An 11,929-nucleotide genomic window follows, 5' to 3' on the forward strand; every position below is an offset into this window, starting at 1 on the left:
GTAAGCTATGTAATTAATTTTATAATTAGTCTATATTTAATACTACATGTATACGTTTAAACGTATGATGGAACAACGACTAAAGTTTAGGAGAACGAAACAAAAAAAAAACACTGAGTGTGGAATCCAGCAGTTTTACGTTAAAATTTCAGTTTCAGCCAAATCGAACCGGAGCACGAAGGAACAGTGCGTACCAACTGTCATCGCACCGCGTCTCTCGTTCGCCACTGGCAGGTGGGCCACCACACCGGCGGCCCCGCGAGGCAGTCGTGGTTGACTGCTGCTGCGCTAAGTACTCGTACTAGTACTAGTAGCAGTGGCGCATTGGCCGATCTCCTCTCTCAGTCGCTCGTGGCCTCCACCCATCTCCCTCAGTAGTCACTAGCCAGCATTTCTCGGCACTCTCCTGTCCTCCTTTCTCTCCACTCCACCCCCGCTCATCCTTCCTTCGCTGTTCGTTCGTTCTGGTCGCCGCTATCCTCGTCCTCAGCCCCGACTGATTCCCCAGGCCAGGCACGCACGAGTTGACGGGTCCAGCGGCAGCGGCGGCGGGATCTTGCCGCCAGCGGCAGTGCCAATCCGGCCCGGCCACGCAGGTACGCGTGCCTCAGGCACAAGAGAGGCCGTGGCCAGTTCTCCGCTGGATTCTTCCAGCTTCTACACTGTATTATTTATGTTTTTGTTTCCTTCAAGAGTCCAAGAAACTAGTGCTATCTTTCTTCGGTATTGTTGATTGATTCTACACTGTATTATTGGAAGGCGGTTTCGTGTGGTGGCAGTCCGATCTTGCGGCTCAACAAGAGCCACTCCGCTGGGTATCGTTTTGTTTTTTTTGGTTAATTAATATATACAGGGAGCTGTCTGCAGGCGCTATCGATAATTCAATACGATGGAGCCTGTTAGGAGCATCTTATACGTTTATCCACTCCAAACCAACCATTTTCCTTGTTTCTGTAATACTAACAAGTTTGTTGCAATTGAGCCAAACAAACGTTGGTTAGCCGTATTTATATAAAAAAATAAACTTATCTTGTATTAGAGCACCCGCCGGGTGGTCGACTCTCGTCTCACCTAACTCGGGCTTTTAAGGAAAAGCAGCTGCGGTGTTGTCATCGCCCATTGTTTGCTCTTGTCATCGCCCATCAGTTCGTTTTATTGGATATAATTTTTAACATTTGTCAGTACCCTTTTCCTTTTTTAATGAAAAGGCTGTTTGCGTCATATTATGTAGCGGTTCGTCATGTTATTCTTTCGGATAATCATGGATGGTGGTAGGCCAAAGGATTAAGCAATAAAGAATCCTAGTTTGCATCGTTATATATGGTAGCCATGGGGGTGGGTTATTTGGCAAGTTCTGTTCCTGTGCAGGTGTACCTGAGTTTCGTTGATGGTTGTCTTTTTCTGATCATCAGGTACTGTATTGTGCAATTATTGGTTTTCCTATATCAAGGGACTGAATTCTGCTAACCATAGATAGGGGTGGGAGCCGCATTCTGTGTCCTACTTGGAAGTAATGCCACTTCCATTTCTTTTAGTTTCTTGTTTCAGCTATCCTTGTCATGTTATATCTGCGCTAATCCTTCCTAGTTCCTGCAATGCGAATTTGTCATGTTAATGTGGTATTTTAGGTGATCACATCCTTGGCTGTCTGGTTTACTGTTGTGATTCAATGTTGCTAAGCTGCAATCGGGGTTCATTGCACAAGTTCTTTGGTTTTATGTTAATAAGGATCAGTCGATGCCTCTTGTTGTGCCCATGTTTTGTTGAAACTTTTGTAGCAGAGCTCAAACCTGAATTTTGTTTGATGCAGGATTTCGTGGATACACTGGTCTAAGTTGTCAAGTTCTTGACCTGACCTTATCAGTTTTGGTATGTCATTGTTCTGTTATGTTTACTCCTCTGTTAATCACCACACATTCTTTCCTTATGCTATGATTTTTCTAATCTACAGCTTATAAGGATGGGGGTTTACCTCAGCACTCCAAAAACTGATAAGCTATCTGAAAATGGAGAAAATGATAGACTTAAGTTTGGTCTTTCATCTATGCAAGGATGGCGAGCAACCATGGAAGATGCTGTGAGTTTCCTAATCCTAGGCTATTAACATCATTAGCATTTTATTTGCATAACCAGGGGTGCGAATTAGGGTCCAGTGACTCCCATGTGCATGATGGACGTAATTTTGTAATGTCTGGAATCACTGAGGCTGGTAGGACAACCTTTTAAAATATTAACTTTTGGAGATAGGACGAGTAACGTTTTATGGGTTACAGTTAATGTGGGCATGTGTTGCTTTTCATGGTTTCACCCCTAGAAAGATAGCATCATAGAAACAATCTAATGTCATCAGTTGTTTGAGTATGTTTTTTTTTCTTGAACACTATTAGAATAAAAGCATACTCAAACAACTGATGGCATTAGCTCTCTCTTTTGTCAATACTCAATACTCGATCGATATTCCTTTGATTTCATTTGGTGCTTTAACACAATTAGTTTAATTAGTTCAGTGTCAACTACACGCATAGTTAATATCTGAAATATGCCTAGCATTTTTATCAGTCAGGCCATTTCTGAAATTGTTCCATGATACAATGTATAACAATCTGGAATTCTACAATCTGTGCATCCATGCAGCATTCAGCATTGCTAGATCTTGATAACGAGACAGCATTCTTTGGTGTTTTTGATGGTCATGGAGGTAAGCACACTAACAACGATCAGTGCCTTTTATGTTCCATTGTATTAGACTACTCAGGACGGATGCTGCTATGCCAAATATTTGTAGAGCCAATCTTTAACATCACACAACCTCATATGGATTGCTTTACTCAGGAAGAGTGGTTGCCAAATTCTGTGCAAAATATCTGCATGGTCAAGTTCTCAAAAGTGAAGCCTATTCAGCTGGTGACCTAGGAGCTGCTGTCCATAGAGCTTTCTTCAGGTATATGGTGAACCAGATCCCACAGGAGCTATAATAAAGCTTAAATTTTTATAGCATTACTGTCAGCTTGACGATGACAATTTCTAATTTTGTGGTTGTGCTACTTCAGAATGGATGAAATGATGCAAGGACAGAGAGGTTGGCGAGAACTATCTGCACTTGGAGACAAAATAAACAAGTTTAGTGGTATGATAGAAGGATTGATTTGGTCTCCAAGGGGCAGTGATTCAAATAGTCAACAAGATGATTGGGCTTCAGAGGAGGTATATATGCAACTGACTGGTGCTGCTTTCACTTTTCTAACATAGTTGTACATCTATTTTCCCTTCCCAATGAAGTATAGGTTCTACGTGTTTCAGATTCTTAAATACTTGTGTCAGTTGTGAATTTTTTTTGAAGGAAATGGCAGGAGCTCAGTTGCTCAATTAAGTTAGGAAAAGAGTTTTATGTACACATGGCACCCTAGGTACCTAACACCATGGTCCTAAGACCAAAAAGAGGAAAAGTTGCCTCACTGCTAGTTGGCCTCCACACCAAAATTCATTGCCCTATGTCTTTGCACTATATCCTCTTTGGTCGAGTAGGTGACCTGTTGCACCGTTTGGAACACATTTTCGAAGATCCTCCTATTTCTCTCCTTCCACATATTCCACATGATGTAGATAACAATTCCGTTGAAATGCCTACGGTCTTGCTTTGGCACCTTGCTGGCCTCAATTTCCCACCATTCGGCCAAGGAGGCAGGGTCTTGTTGTGGGAGTTGCACAGATAATTTTCCCAAGTTAGCACCTGATCCCACACGGCTTTTGCAAAGGGGCACAGCAAGGATAGATGTATCGCTGTCTCCAAAGGGCCGTTACACAAGACACCATGGTCCTGATGGGGCCAATCTCTCTTTTGCAGATTATCCACTGTTAGGATTTTGTTGTGTAGGAGGATCCAGGCATGAATTTTGCACTTATTCTCTGCCCGCGCTCTCCAGATGAGTTCATGCCGGAATTTCCGATATGATCCACGGAACTGAATCATGTACGCTGAGCGGGTGGAGTAGTTTCCATCAGCCGTCCATTTCCATGTAATCGTGTCCAGCACGTTGGGCTGTAACTGCACCCCCTGCAATCTGATCCATAGACCAACAAACTCCTGGATCTGTAGTGTCGATGTGATGCGCGTACGTAGTGATCTGATCCAATTACCGTTGTTCAATTCTTGGCAAACCGTCTTGTTCTTCCTGCACACCAGTTTGAATAGGTTTGGCGCCAAATATCTGGGCGCTGTGGTGCCAGAAGTGCGCCCTGTTGCCATCGCCAATGGTGACCGTAGTGGAGGCGTTGAAAAGCAGACGATCCATGTCGTTGCACGGCATGTCCGTTACCACCCAAGGCGGGACAACACCCTGATTTTTCTGTGGTAGATATGCATTTGGCTACTGCTGTTTTCACTTTTCTAAAATAGATGCACAGCTGATTTTCCACTTATTAAAATAAAGATCATATCTTTTCAAATACTTGCAAGCTGTATCAGTTGTGAATTGCAAATAGCAGCTGGAATTTTATGGAGAAAGAAATCCATGCGAAGAGAAAACTGCCACCAAACATGGAAGCTATAATGTCATTAATGATGTACTATGAGCTAATTATGAAATGTGATATTCTGAAGTCCATGTCTTTATTATCGTTTGAATTATGGTATTGAATTCATGGAATGTCACATGTATAATCATTTATCAGGGACCTCACTCCGACTTTGCTGGGCCTACATGTGGGAGTACTGCATGTGTAGCACTAATAAGAAACTCCCAACTTGTTGTGGCAAATGCTGGTGATTCCCGATGTGTTATTTCAAGGGGTGGAAAGGTATGTTACTCGTGCTCTTGCCTTAGTATAAATAAGATATCCTTGACAGCCTGAGTATATATTTGTTCTGTGTCAAATACATGGTAGGCATACAATCTATCAAGGGACCACAAACCAGAGCTTGCGGTTGAGAGAGAAAGGATAATGAAAGCAGGGGGGTTCATCCATATGGGACGAGTAAATGGAAGTTTAAACTTGTCAAGAGCAATTGGTTAGTTATTTTCTTGCTTCTTTCAAATACAGCTGCACCTTGCTTTGTGCCTTAATTATGCAAGTACCTCTTCATAGGAGATGTGGAATTGAAACAGAACAAATTCGTGCCTCCCGAGAAGCAAATTGTGACAGCCAATCCTGATATTAACGTTGTAAGCTCTCTAAATCTAGACAATATCTGCTATGGAACTGTTAAGCTAATAGTAGTTGCTTTTCTTTGGAAGTTCATGCAATCTTGTCCTTTGTTAGGTGGAGCTCTGCGATGATGATGATTTTGTTGTTGTAGCATGTGATGGCATTTGGTAAGGCTATTTACCTGCATTTCCGTACCTTCACGCTATGTACAGCTTTACACCTCGTGCCATTCTTACTGATATCAAGTGCTTGGCTTTAACATACCATTCGCCTCTCACAGAACTACTACTTTGTTTGATGAACAGGGACTGCATGTCAAGCCAACAGTTGGTGGATTTCATCCATGAGCGTATAAACATGGTAAGCAACCACGTTCTTTTTAAAATTCGCAACTGAAACTGAACATTTTAGTAAGATTGAAGTGCCAGGCAGTGACACACCATGAATGGGGCAAACAATTGCAGGAGAGCAGTCTATCTGCCGTGTGTGAAAGAGTGCTGGACAGATGCCTGGCTCCATCAACGATCGCTGGAGATGGGTGCGATAACATGACCATGATCCTGGTGCAGTTCAAAAAACCAGTCTATCGGAACAAAAAGGCCGAAGTAGCAGGGCAATCTGCCAACAATGCAGATGAAGTCAAGAGTCGGTGAGTGCATGCCTTGCTTGCTTCCTAGCTGGAATCTTTCTCGTATCTTTGTTGCACAATAACAGAAATTCTTTGGACCAGTGTTGCTGAGGAGTGAAACGTGGTTGACACTCACAAGGGCGCAACCATTTGCTTTTTATAAGGGCAGGAAAAAACGAAGAAATGTGCACTGTACATATCTCAACTGTATGTGGCATGCGATGCACATCCTGCCTAATGGCATTTCCTGCCTAGTGCAGTGGTGGATCTTCAGATCACAACCGTGTGCCCCGTCATCCTCCATTTATCGCCTGTCGAGCATTTCAGCTGCAGCTTTCGGTCATCTACAGCCCTCGAAACTGCGGCAAAGTCGGTGTATTCTTTCTGTGGTGTAGCATTCCTCGTGTGCTGTAAACAAGCTTTGGTTCCATGCCTCACTAGGCTGTGCTTTCCTTCAATATGGTGCGTCAAATCCAGTTTTTGTTGCAAGAATGAACCGTGACCTTAGTGTGTTTTGGTGGCTGTTTGGTTCAACTAGGGGTTGGCATAAAATCCGATACCCGGACCTGACTCTGAATACTCGAACCTGAATTACCGGCTCGCTATTTCGGATTGTAAGTATATGATGAATCTGATTTTAGTTTGGGTATTTTGGCTATTAGTCCCCGGTACCTGATGTACCCATTTTATCTGAAATAATGGGAAGACTATGCTATTTGGTTGTGATTGACTAATTATGTGGTTTACTAATGTCAAATTTTGAGGTAATTGGGAACTACTCATGTTTCTTTTTCTGAAATGCTACTAAAGAACTGCTGTTTATATTACTTAAAATTCCTGTTATAGCTATGTCCATTACAATGATTTTAGATAGTTTGGGAATGCTACTATTTTGTCAAGATAAATTTCGGAAATCTAATTTTTTGAAAACCTGAATTATCTGACTTAGAGCTTTACAGGTAACCCGAATGACTCACATTAGCGGGCTATGGCAAAGCTATAGCGGCTCACACTAGTTTTTATTTTTGAAGAAAGCGGCTCACACTAGTTGCCGCTACAATGCAGTTGTACTAAATAGCGGACTATAGCATGATATAACAACGCTATAGCTGTTGAGAAGACCTCTACGCTAAGGGCGCGTTTAGATCTAAATTTTTTTTAGGTTTTTGGCTACTGTAGCACTTTTGTTTGTATTTGGTAATTAGTATCTAATTATGGACTAATTAGGATCAAAAGTTTCATCTCGCGATTTCTCACCCAACTGTGTAATTAATTTTTTTTTCATCTACATTTAGTACTCTATGCATGTGCCGCAAGATTTGATGTAACGAGTGCTGCGCAAAATTTTTTGGGAACTAAACGGGGCCTAAATGCTATACGGCCTGTTCGGCTGATCCGATGAGCCGTGATTTTCGGCTGGTTTTGGATAAGTAAATAGTGTTCTGTGAGAAAGAATAAGCTGAAAAAACAGAAGTGGAACAGCCGATAGTCTATATTAGAACGCTAAATGCTATAGTCTGCTATTTAGAACATTGTTTTTGATTAATGTTACCGTTCATTTTTGCACGGCCCCAAAGCATCTTGCTGGTGATGGTGAGGGTAGACGGTGTGTGTGTGGGGGGGTGGGACGGTGTGTGTGTGGGGGTGGGTGGGTGGGTGGGGGGGGGGGGGGGGGGGGGGGGGTTAGTGGAGTGGGAAACAAGGCCTGAGCTAGTGTCGTCCGTCCGATCATCGCTCCTGCCGCCCGATGGCCGCCACGACCATCGTCCTCGCCCCGCGTCAGTCACTCCTTATCCCTTCCCAATCCGCCAAAGAAAATAATCCCCAACGCCTGCGCCTCCTTCCCCATCCGCACCCGCCCGCCGCTGCTCCTCCGGCAGCTCCGCCACGCGCCCACCCGCAACCTGCCCGCCAGCGCTGCCTGGTATAGTGGTACTAGTATCAATCAAATCAGCCATCTGCCCTCCTTCCTATTCAAATCAAGTCCATTTCCATTTCCCTTTCCTCTCCACCCTCTCCCTCGTCTCCGGCGGGCGGTGGTCTCACCTCCCTTTCCCCGTCGCCCCCTGATGGCTCCCTCGGCAGCTCTCGCTCCGGTGGCCTTCCGCTCCGCCTTCTCGACGCCGCCCGCGTCGAACCCTACCCGTAAGTCCCCCAACGCTCCAGCTTTTACGCCCCGTTTCGGTCGGTTCTTCCTGGAGTTAAGTAGGAAATCTGGAATCGGTTCCTCCCCAGTGGTTGCACAGCGCATTATCCATGCGCTGGGCCGCTGGGGTTTGATTTGGGGGAAGAGTTCCATCGGAGGTGGTGTCGTAGTCTAGTGCGTTGGATGGGGCTGCGTGCGGGAACGCCAGGCTCGGCCTTGTTGGGACTTGGGAGCAGCGTTCGCTGATGGTAGCTGGCTGCCTGGCTTGGAGCCGTTGAGCTCGAGTCGGGGTCTCAAAGTGAGTAGAACTGTCCATCTTGCAACGATTACTCAGCTGGACCTGCCTATGAATAATTACATAGTATGTGAAAATTACTCTAGGCTTTTAGATTCACTATGGACTCTCGTTGCTTTGTTGAACCAAACTTTTATATTTATAAAATGGGCTGTTGTGCACTATTCCAGGCTGCCATTCTTTTGTACTGAGTCACCAGTTGATACTTGCTGATAATTTGATATTGGATTGGGTAACATCTGAACATCTTGTGCCCACTGTTGTTCAGGTAATAGAATAAACATAGAAGGTGCTTTCTGTTTGCCGTGTTCCACAAGGAAGAGAGCTAGTTATAGACCTTTCCGAGTGTACAGTTTATTTGGAGGGAAGAAGGATAAAGATGAGAATGGTGATGAGGCGCCATCAAAAGTAAGGAATTGACTGATCATCTTGTTTCCAGTGTTATTGTTATGGTTCTGTTCCTAATAATAGCTAGAACAAAAATAAAAACACACTCTAATTTCATTTTTTTTGGTGGATAATTCATTAGAGTTCATTTTTTGCCTTTCAATTATAGCTAAGTTTGATTTTGGCCATTCAACTCTAATACTAGAAATCTTTGGCCATTGAACAATGAAAACCATTCATGTTTGGTCATTGAGCTAGTTTCATTGGTGCTTTTGCTGATGTGGATGACATGTGGTAATAGGCCCACTCGTCAGACCTCTCTCTCCTCATGCATGCTGTTCTTCTTCCTCCACTAGGGTACTGCCGCCGCCTCCTCGAATGTGCAGCACCTGTACTTAGACCAGGTCTGTATCCGTGCCTGTGCCTTTGGCATTCGCGCCACCATGATGCCCTGCGCAGGATAGGAGTACCGTGGAGGGGAGGGGGGGGGGGGGTGCGTGCTGCCTCTTTGCAGCGCGTCTCACAGTTGGCTGGAGCCATTTTTGTGGCTGCGGTAGTAGACGCGTAGGAAGAGGTGGTGTGTGAGAGGAGGCGGCCCGTGGTGGTGGCAGCGGGAGGTGGAAGCTGACAAGTGGGCCCCACTGACACGTGTAGTCGATGTCAGCAAAAACCACCAAATGTAACGGTTTCAATAGTTGGGTGGTCGAAGATCTTTGGTTTTTGAGTTTCATGGTCAAAATCAGACTTGGGCGATAGTTTGATGGCCAGATATGGACTTATCCCTATATTTATGAGGCAATTAAGAAAAACATGCAATTAATTTCAGGGAAATGATCTTTCATGGGCAGCTAACACCTACTCTTTATGGTGCGAGTCATGGAACACAAATTGTCAAGCTTTATCTTTGTTTGGATACTTGAGTAGTGATTGTTCATGTGAAAAATAACTCTGATTGTATATATATATCTTCTCATTTCGTAGTTGGCATTTTGTTTATAACGATCTTGAAGCCCTCTGATATTTTTAATAACTTTAGGCAGGAATTTTTGGTAATATGCAAAATCTATATGAAACTGTTAAGAAGGCCCAAATGGTTGTCCAAGTTGAGGCTGTCCGGGTGCAGAAGGAGCTTGCAGCGTATGCTTTTATATCATTAAGTTATCTTTCTCGTGTTGATGCAAAATAGCCTATCTGTGCGACTTTATTTTTCTCCTATTTTTTAGGACTGAGATTGATGGTTATTGTGAAGGTGAACTAATCAAGGTATCTTATATTCTCTGTATTTAAGCTTTGTTTATCCCTGCCAAACAGTTGAATTCTTACATTATTGAGAAACACTAATGATTGGGCCTGTAAAAATCTTAGCATCATTAACAGCCCATCAATGTTTTTTTATTCAAAACCTAGCCATGCTGTATATTAGTATTTATGAGATTATGATTCTTGTCTTTCCTATAAGGTTTTCAATTGTGTTATCTGAAGTATACAAAGTCACTTTACTTTTATTAGCTCTGGGTCTAGATAAAACTGTATAGTAAATATTTAGGTCACTCTTATGTATTGTTTTTGACACACGGACACCGGCAAAGCTGTTCATTTCAAAGCAAATAGTTGATGTATCATGCAGGTGTTGTTATAAAAGTGAAAACAATACATGTGAGCATCTAGAATGTGGCATCTTTGTAAATTTGTAAACAACATATGTGTTATTGGGGTCTTTTGTGCCCTATGTATTTACTGGTGTATTAACTTAAGCACTTTAGCTCTTTTGTGTTTCTCCACTTCCATTTCTTACCTAGGTCTATAACTGTTTTTCATCCCCTTGGCAGGTTACACTTTCTGGAAACCAGCAACCTATTAGAGTTGAAATCACGGAAGCTGCAATTGAGTTGGGTGCTGAAGTATGTATTATTCCGTTGCTGGTTTGATTATTTTATCTGAAGTTTTTGCGTGAGTTAATGCTGTCATGACTGATGTAGTGATTGTTCATATGATTGTTTGCATTTTGAGGTAAATAGATATTGATTGTAGGGATGTAGTTACAGGTTATAACAACCCATTTCTAAAAAAGCTGAATATGAATTGGCCACCGACACGTGTGCTAAAACGATCTGACCTATGAACAATGTGCATTTGTGAACATGTGCATCAGAATGCAGGATAGCGTTTCATATTCATGGCACACACAACTTGTCTGCATAAGACACCGATGGTTTATACTAAGGAAGGTATTCAATTCATTGCTTAGAATGGGAAATAGGAAACCCCAATGACTTTTTTTTTTACATTCTAGATAGATGGATGTTTGCCTGGCATGGCATATGAGATGTTGGAAAGCCTTTTAAGCCACCGCAACATTTTATTTTGTTGTCAATCTCTTGCTTACCCCAACACTTGTTATGTTTCCTTTCAGAAACTTTCCGAGTTGGTCAACGACGCTTACAAGGATGCACATCAACGGAGTGTCCAGGTATGAATCTTGATGCTTTTCTTGCATACGATAAGATAAGGAGGTCCAGCTGATTGCTGTGTAGAGAACGTAAAATCTATATTTATACTAAAATGATATCGGACTAATGCCTGCAGGCCATGAAAGAGAGGATGGCTGACTTGGCACAGAGCTTAGGGATGCCTGCGGGCCTTGGCGATGGTCTCAAGTGATGCCCCCCATTCGGGAAACCTTTCCAATAATTTTTTCCTCAATTTTGTATATCTAGCCGTGTGAGTCGTAAGTTTAACCCCTCAGCGACCTCTCATAGCTGCGTAAGAAGTGTACTTATGATCACCTGTTTCTTCCAGCTTTAGCTGTAATTTGCTATTTTGCACAAGCAGATATTTGCACCCTGGTATATTTCTAGAGGAAATGAATCATGGTAATTAGGCTTGCACCCTGTACGTCCGATGGAACATGGATGGAATTCGAACACGCGTGGTCTGCTAAGTTGCAAGATACGGGCCAGGATCTGTTGGGCATGTTTCCAACAAGTTGTTGGGCTAATGGGCTGGTGCAGTTGCAGCCTGCAAGGAAGAGATAACCAAGCCCATTCTTGGACTTATATAGTCTTCTCTCCATTTCAGATTATAAGTCACATTTTTTTTGGTACATCCAATAAAAAAAACGACTTATAATTTGGAACGATGGAAATACTGTATATACTATGCACACCCATGAAAGCTATTCTAAAAAAAAGAAAGAAAAAAGAAAAGAAAAAACCACCACCGAAAGCCTTCAGAACTGATCGTGTAACCAAAAGGAGAAATCATGACTTTGGTGAACATGATTGAAGAGTAAAATGCTAAAGTTTTCTTGTCACATCATTACTAGACC

At 42.9% G+C, this 11,929-nt stretch overlaps 2 protein-coding genes across 3 annotated transcripts; both read left to right on the forward strand.

The window, feature by feature from the left end:
• Positions 1-339: 339 nt before the first annotated feature.
• Positions 340-6,551, forward strand: LOC136475836 (probable protein phosphatase 2C 11). 2 transcript variants are annotated; one of them, XM_066473476.1, is made up of 14 exons: positions 340-596; positions 1,413-1,510; positions 1,811-1,869; positions 1,952-2,077; positions 2,635-2,698; positions 2,833-2,941; positions 3,051-3,204; positions 4,672-4,797; positions 4,885-5,008; positions 5,086-5,162; positions 5,260-5,312; positions 5,451-5,505; positions 5,610-5,794; positions 5,876-6,551. In XM_066473476.1, exons 4-14 carry the CDS (start codon positions 1,961-1,963, stop codon positions 5,889-5,891), a joined length of 1,080 nt encoding a protein of 359 aa, XP_066329573.1. In that variant the 5' UTR covers positions 340-596; positions 1,413-1,510; positions 1,811-1,869; positions 1,952-1,960; the 3' UTR covers positions 5,892-6,551. The 2 variants fall into 2 exon arrangements, with proteins under 2 accessions (XP_066329573.1, XP_066329572.1); XM_066473475.1 differs by lacking the exon at positions 1,413-1,510.
• A 1,038-nt stretch (positions 6,552-7,589) lies between these two features.
• Positions 7,590-11,485, forward strand: LOC136471226 (nucleoid-associated protein At2g24020, chloroplastic-like). The gene is made up of 7 exons (XM_066468959.1): positions 7,590-7,918; positions 8,483-8,622; positions 9,638-9,738; positions 9,825-9,864; positions 10,431-10,502; positions 11,015-11,071; positions 11,188-11,485. The coding sequence occupies exons 1-7, from the start codon at positions 7,843-7,845 to the stop codon at positions 11,260-11,262; spliced, it is 561 nt and encodes a 186-aa protein (XP_066325056.1). The 5' UTR covers positions 7,590-7,842; the 3' UTR covers positions 11,263-11,485.
• Positions 11,486-11,929: the final 444 nt, after the last annotated feature.

This window comes from Miscanthus floridulus, chromosome 8 (assembly GCF_019320115.1).
Source record: "Miscanthus floridulus cultivar M001 chromosome 8, ASM1932011v1, whole genome shotgun sequence".
NCBI lineage: Eukaryota > Viridiplantae > Streptophyta > Magnoliopsida > Poales > Poaceae > Miscanthus > Miscanthus floridulus.

What these genes read in the sequence shown, in the direction of transcription:
- LOC136471226 (XM_066468959.1), top strand. Translation starts at nt 7,843, where the DNA reads ATGGCTCCCTCGGCAGCTCTCGCTCCGGTGGCCTTCCGCTCCGCCTTC. An exon ending in GTGAAGGTGAACTAATCAAG is followed by an intron (nt 9,865 to 10,430) that starts GTATCTTATATT and finishes TCCCCTTGGCAG; the next exon opens with GTTACACTTTCTGGAAACCA. An exon ending in CAATTGAGTTGGGTGCTGAA is followed by an intron (nt 10,503 to 11,014) that starts GTATGTATTATT and finishes GTTTCCTTTCAG; the next exon opens with AAACTTTCCGAGTTGGTCAA.
- LOC136475836 (XM_066473476.1), top strand. Translation starts at nt 1,961, where the DNA reads ATGGGGGTTTACCTCAGCACTCCAAAAACTGATAAGCTATCTGAAAAT. An exon ending in ATGATTGGGCTTCAGAGGAG is followed by an intron (nt 3,205 to 4,671) that starts GTATATATGCAA and finishes ATCATTTATCAG; the next exon opens with GGACCTCACTCCGACTTTGC. An exon ending in TTATTTCAAGGGGTGGAAAG is followed by an intron (nt 4,798 to 4,884) that starts GTATGTTACTCG and finishes AATACATGGTAG; the next exon opens with GCATACAATCTATCAAGGGA.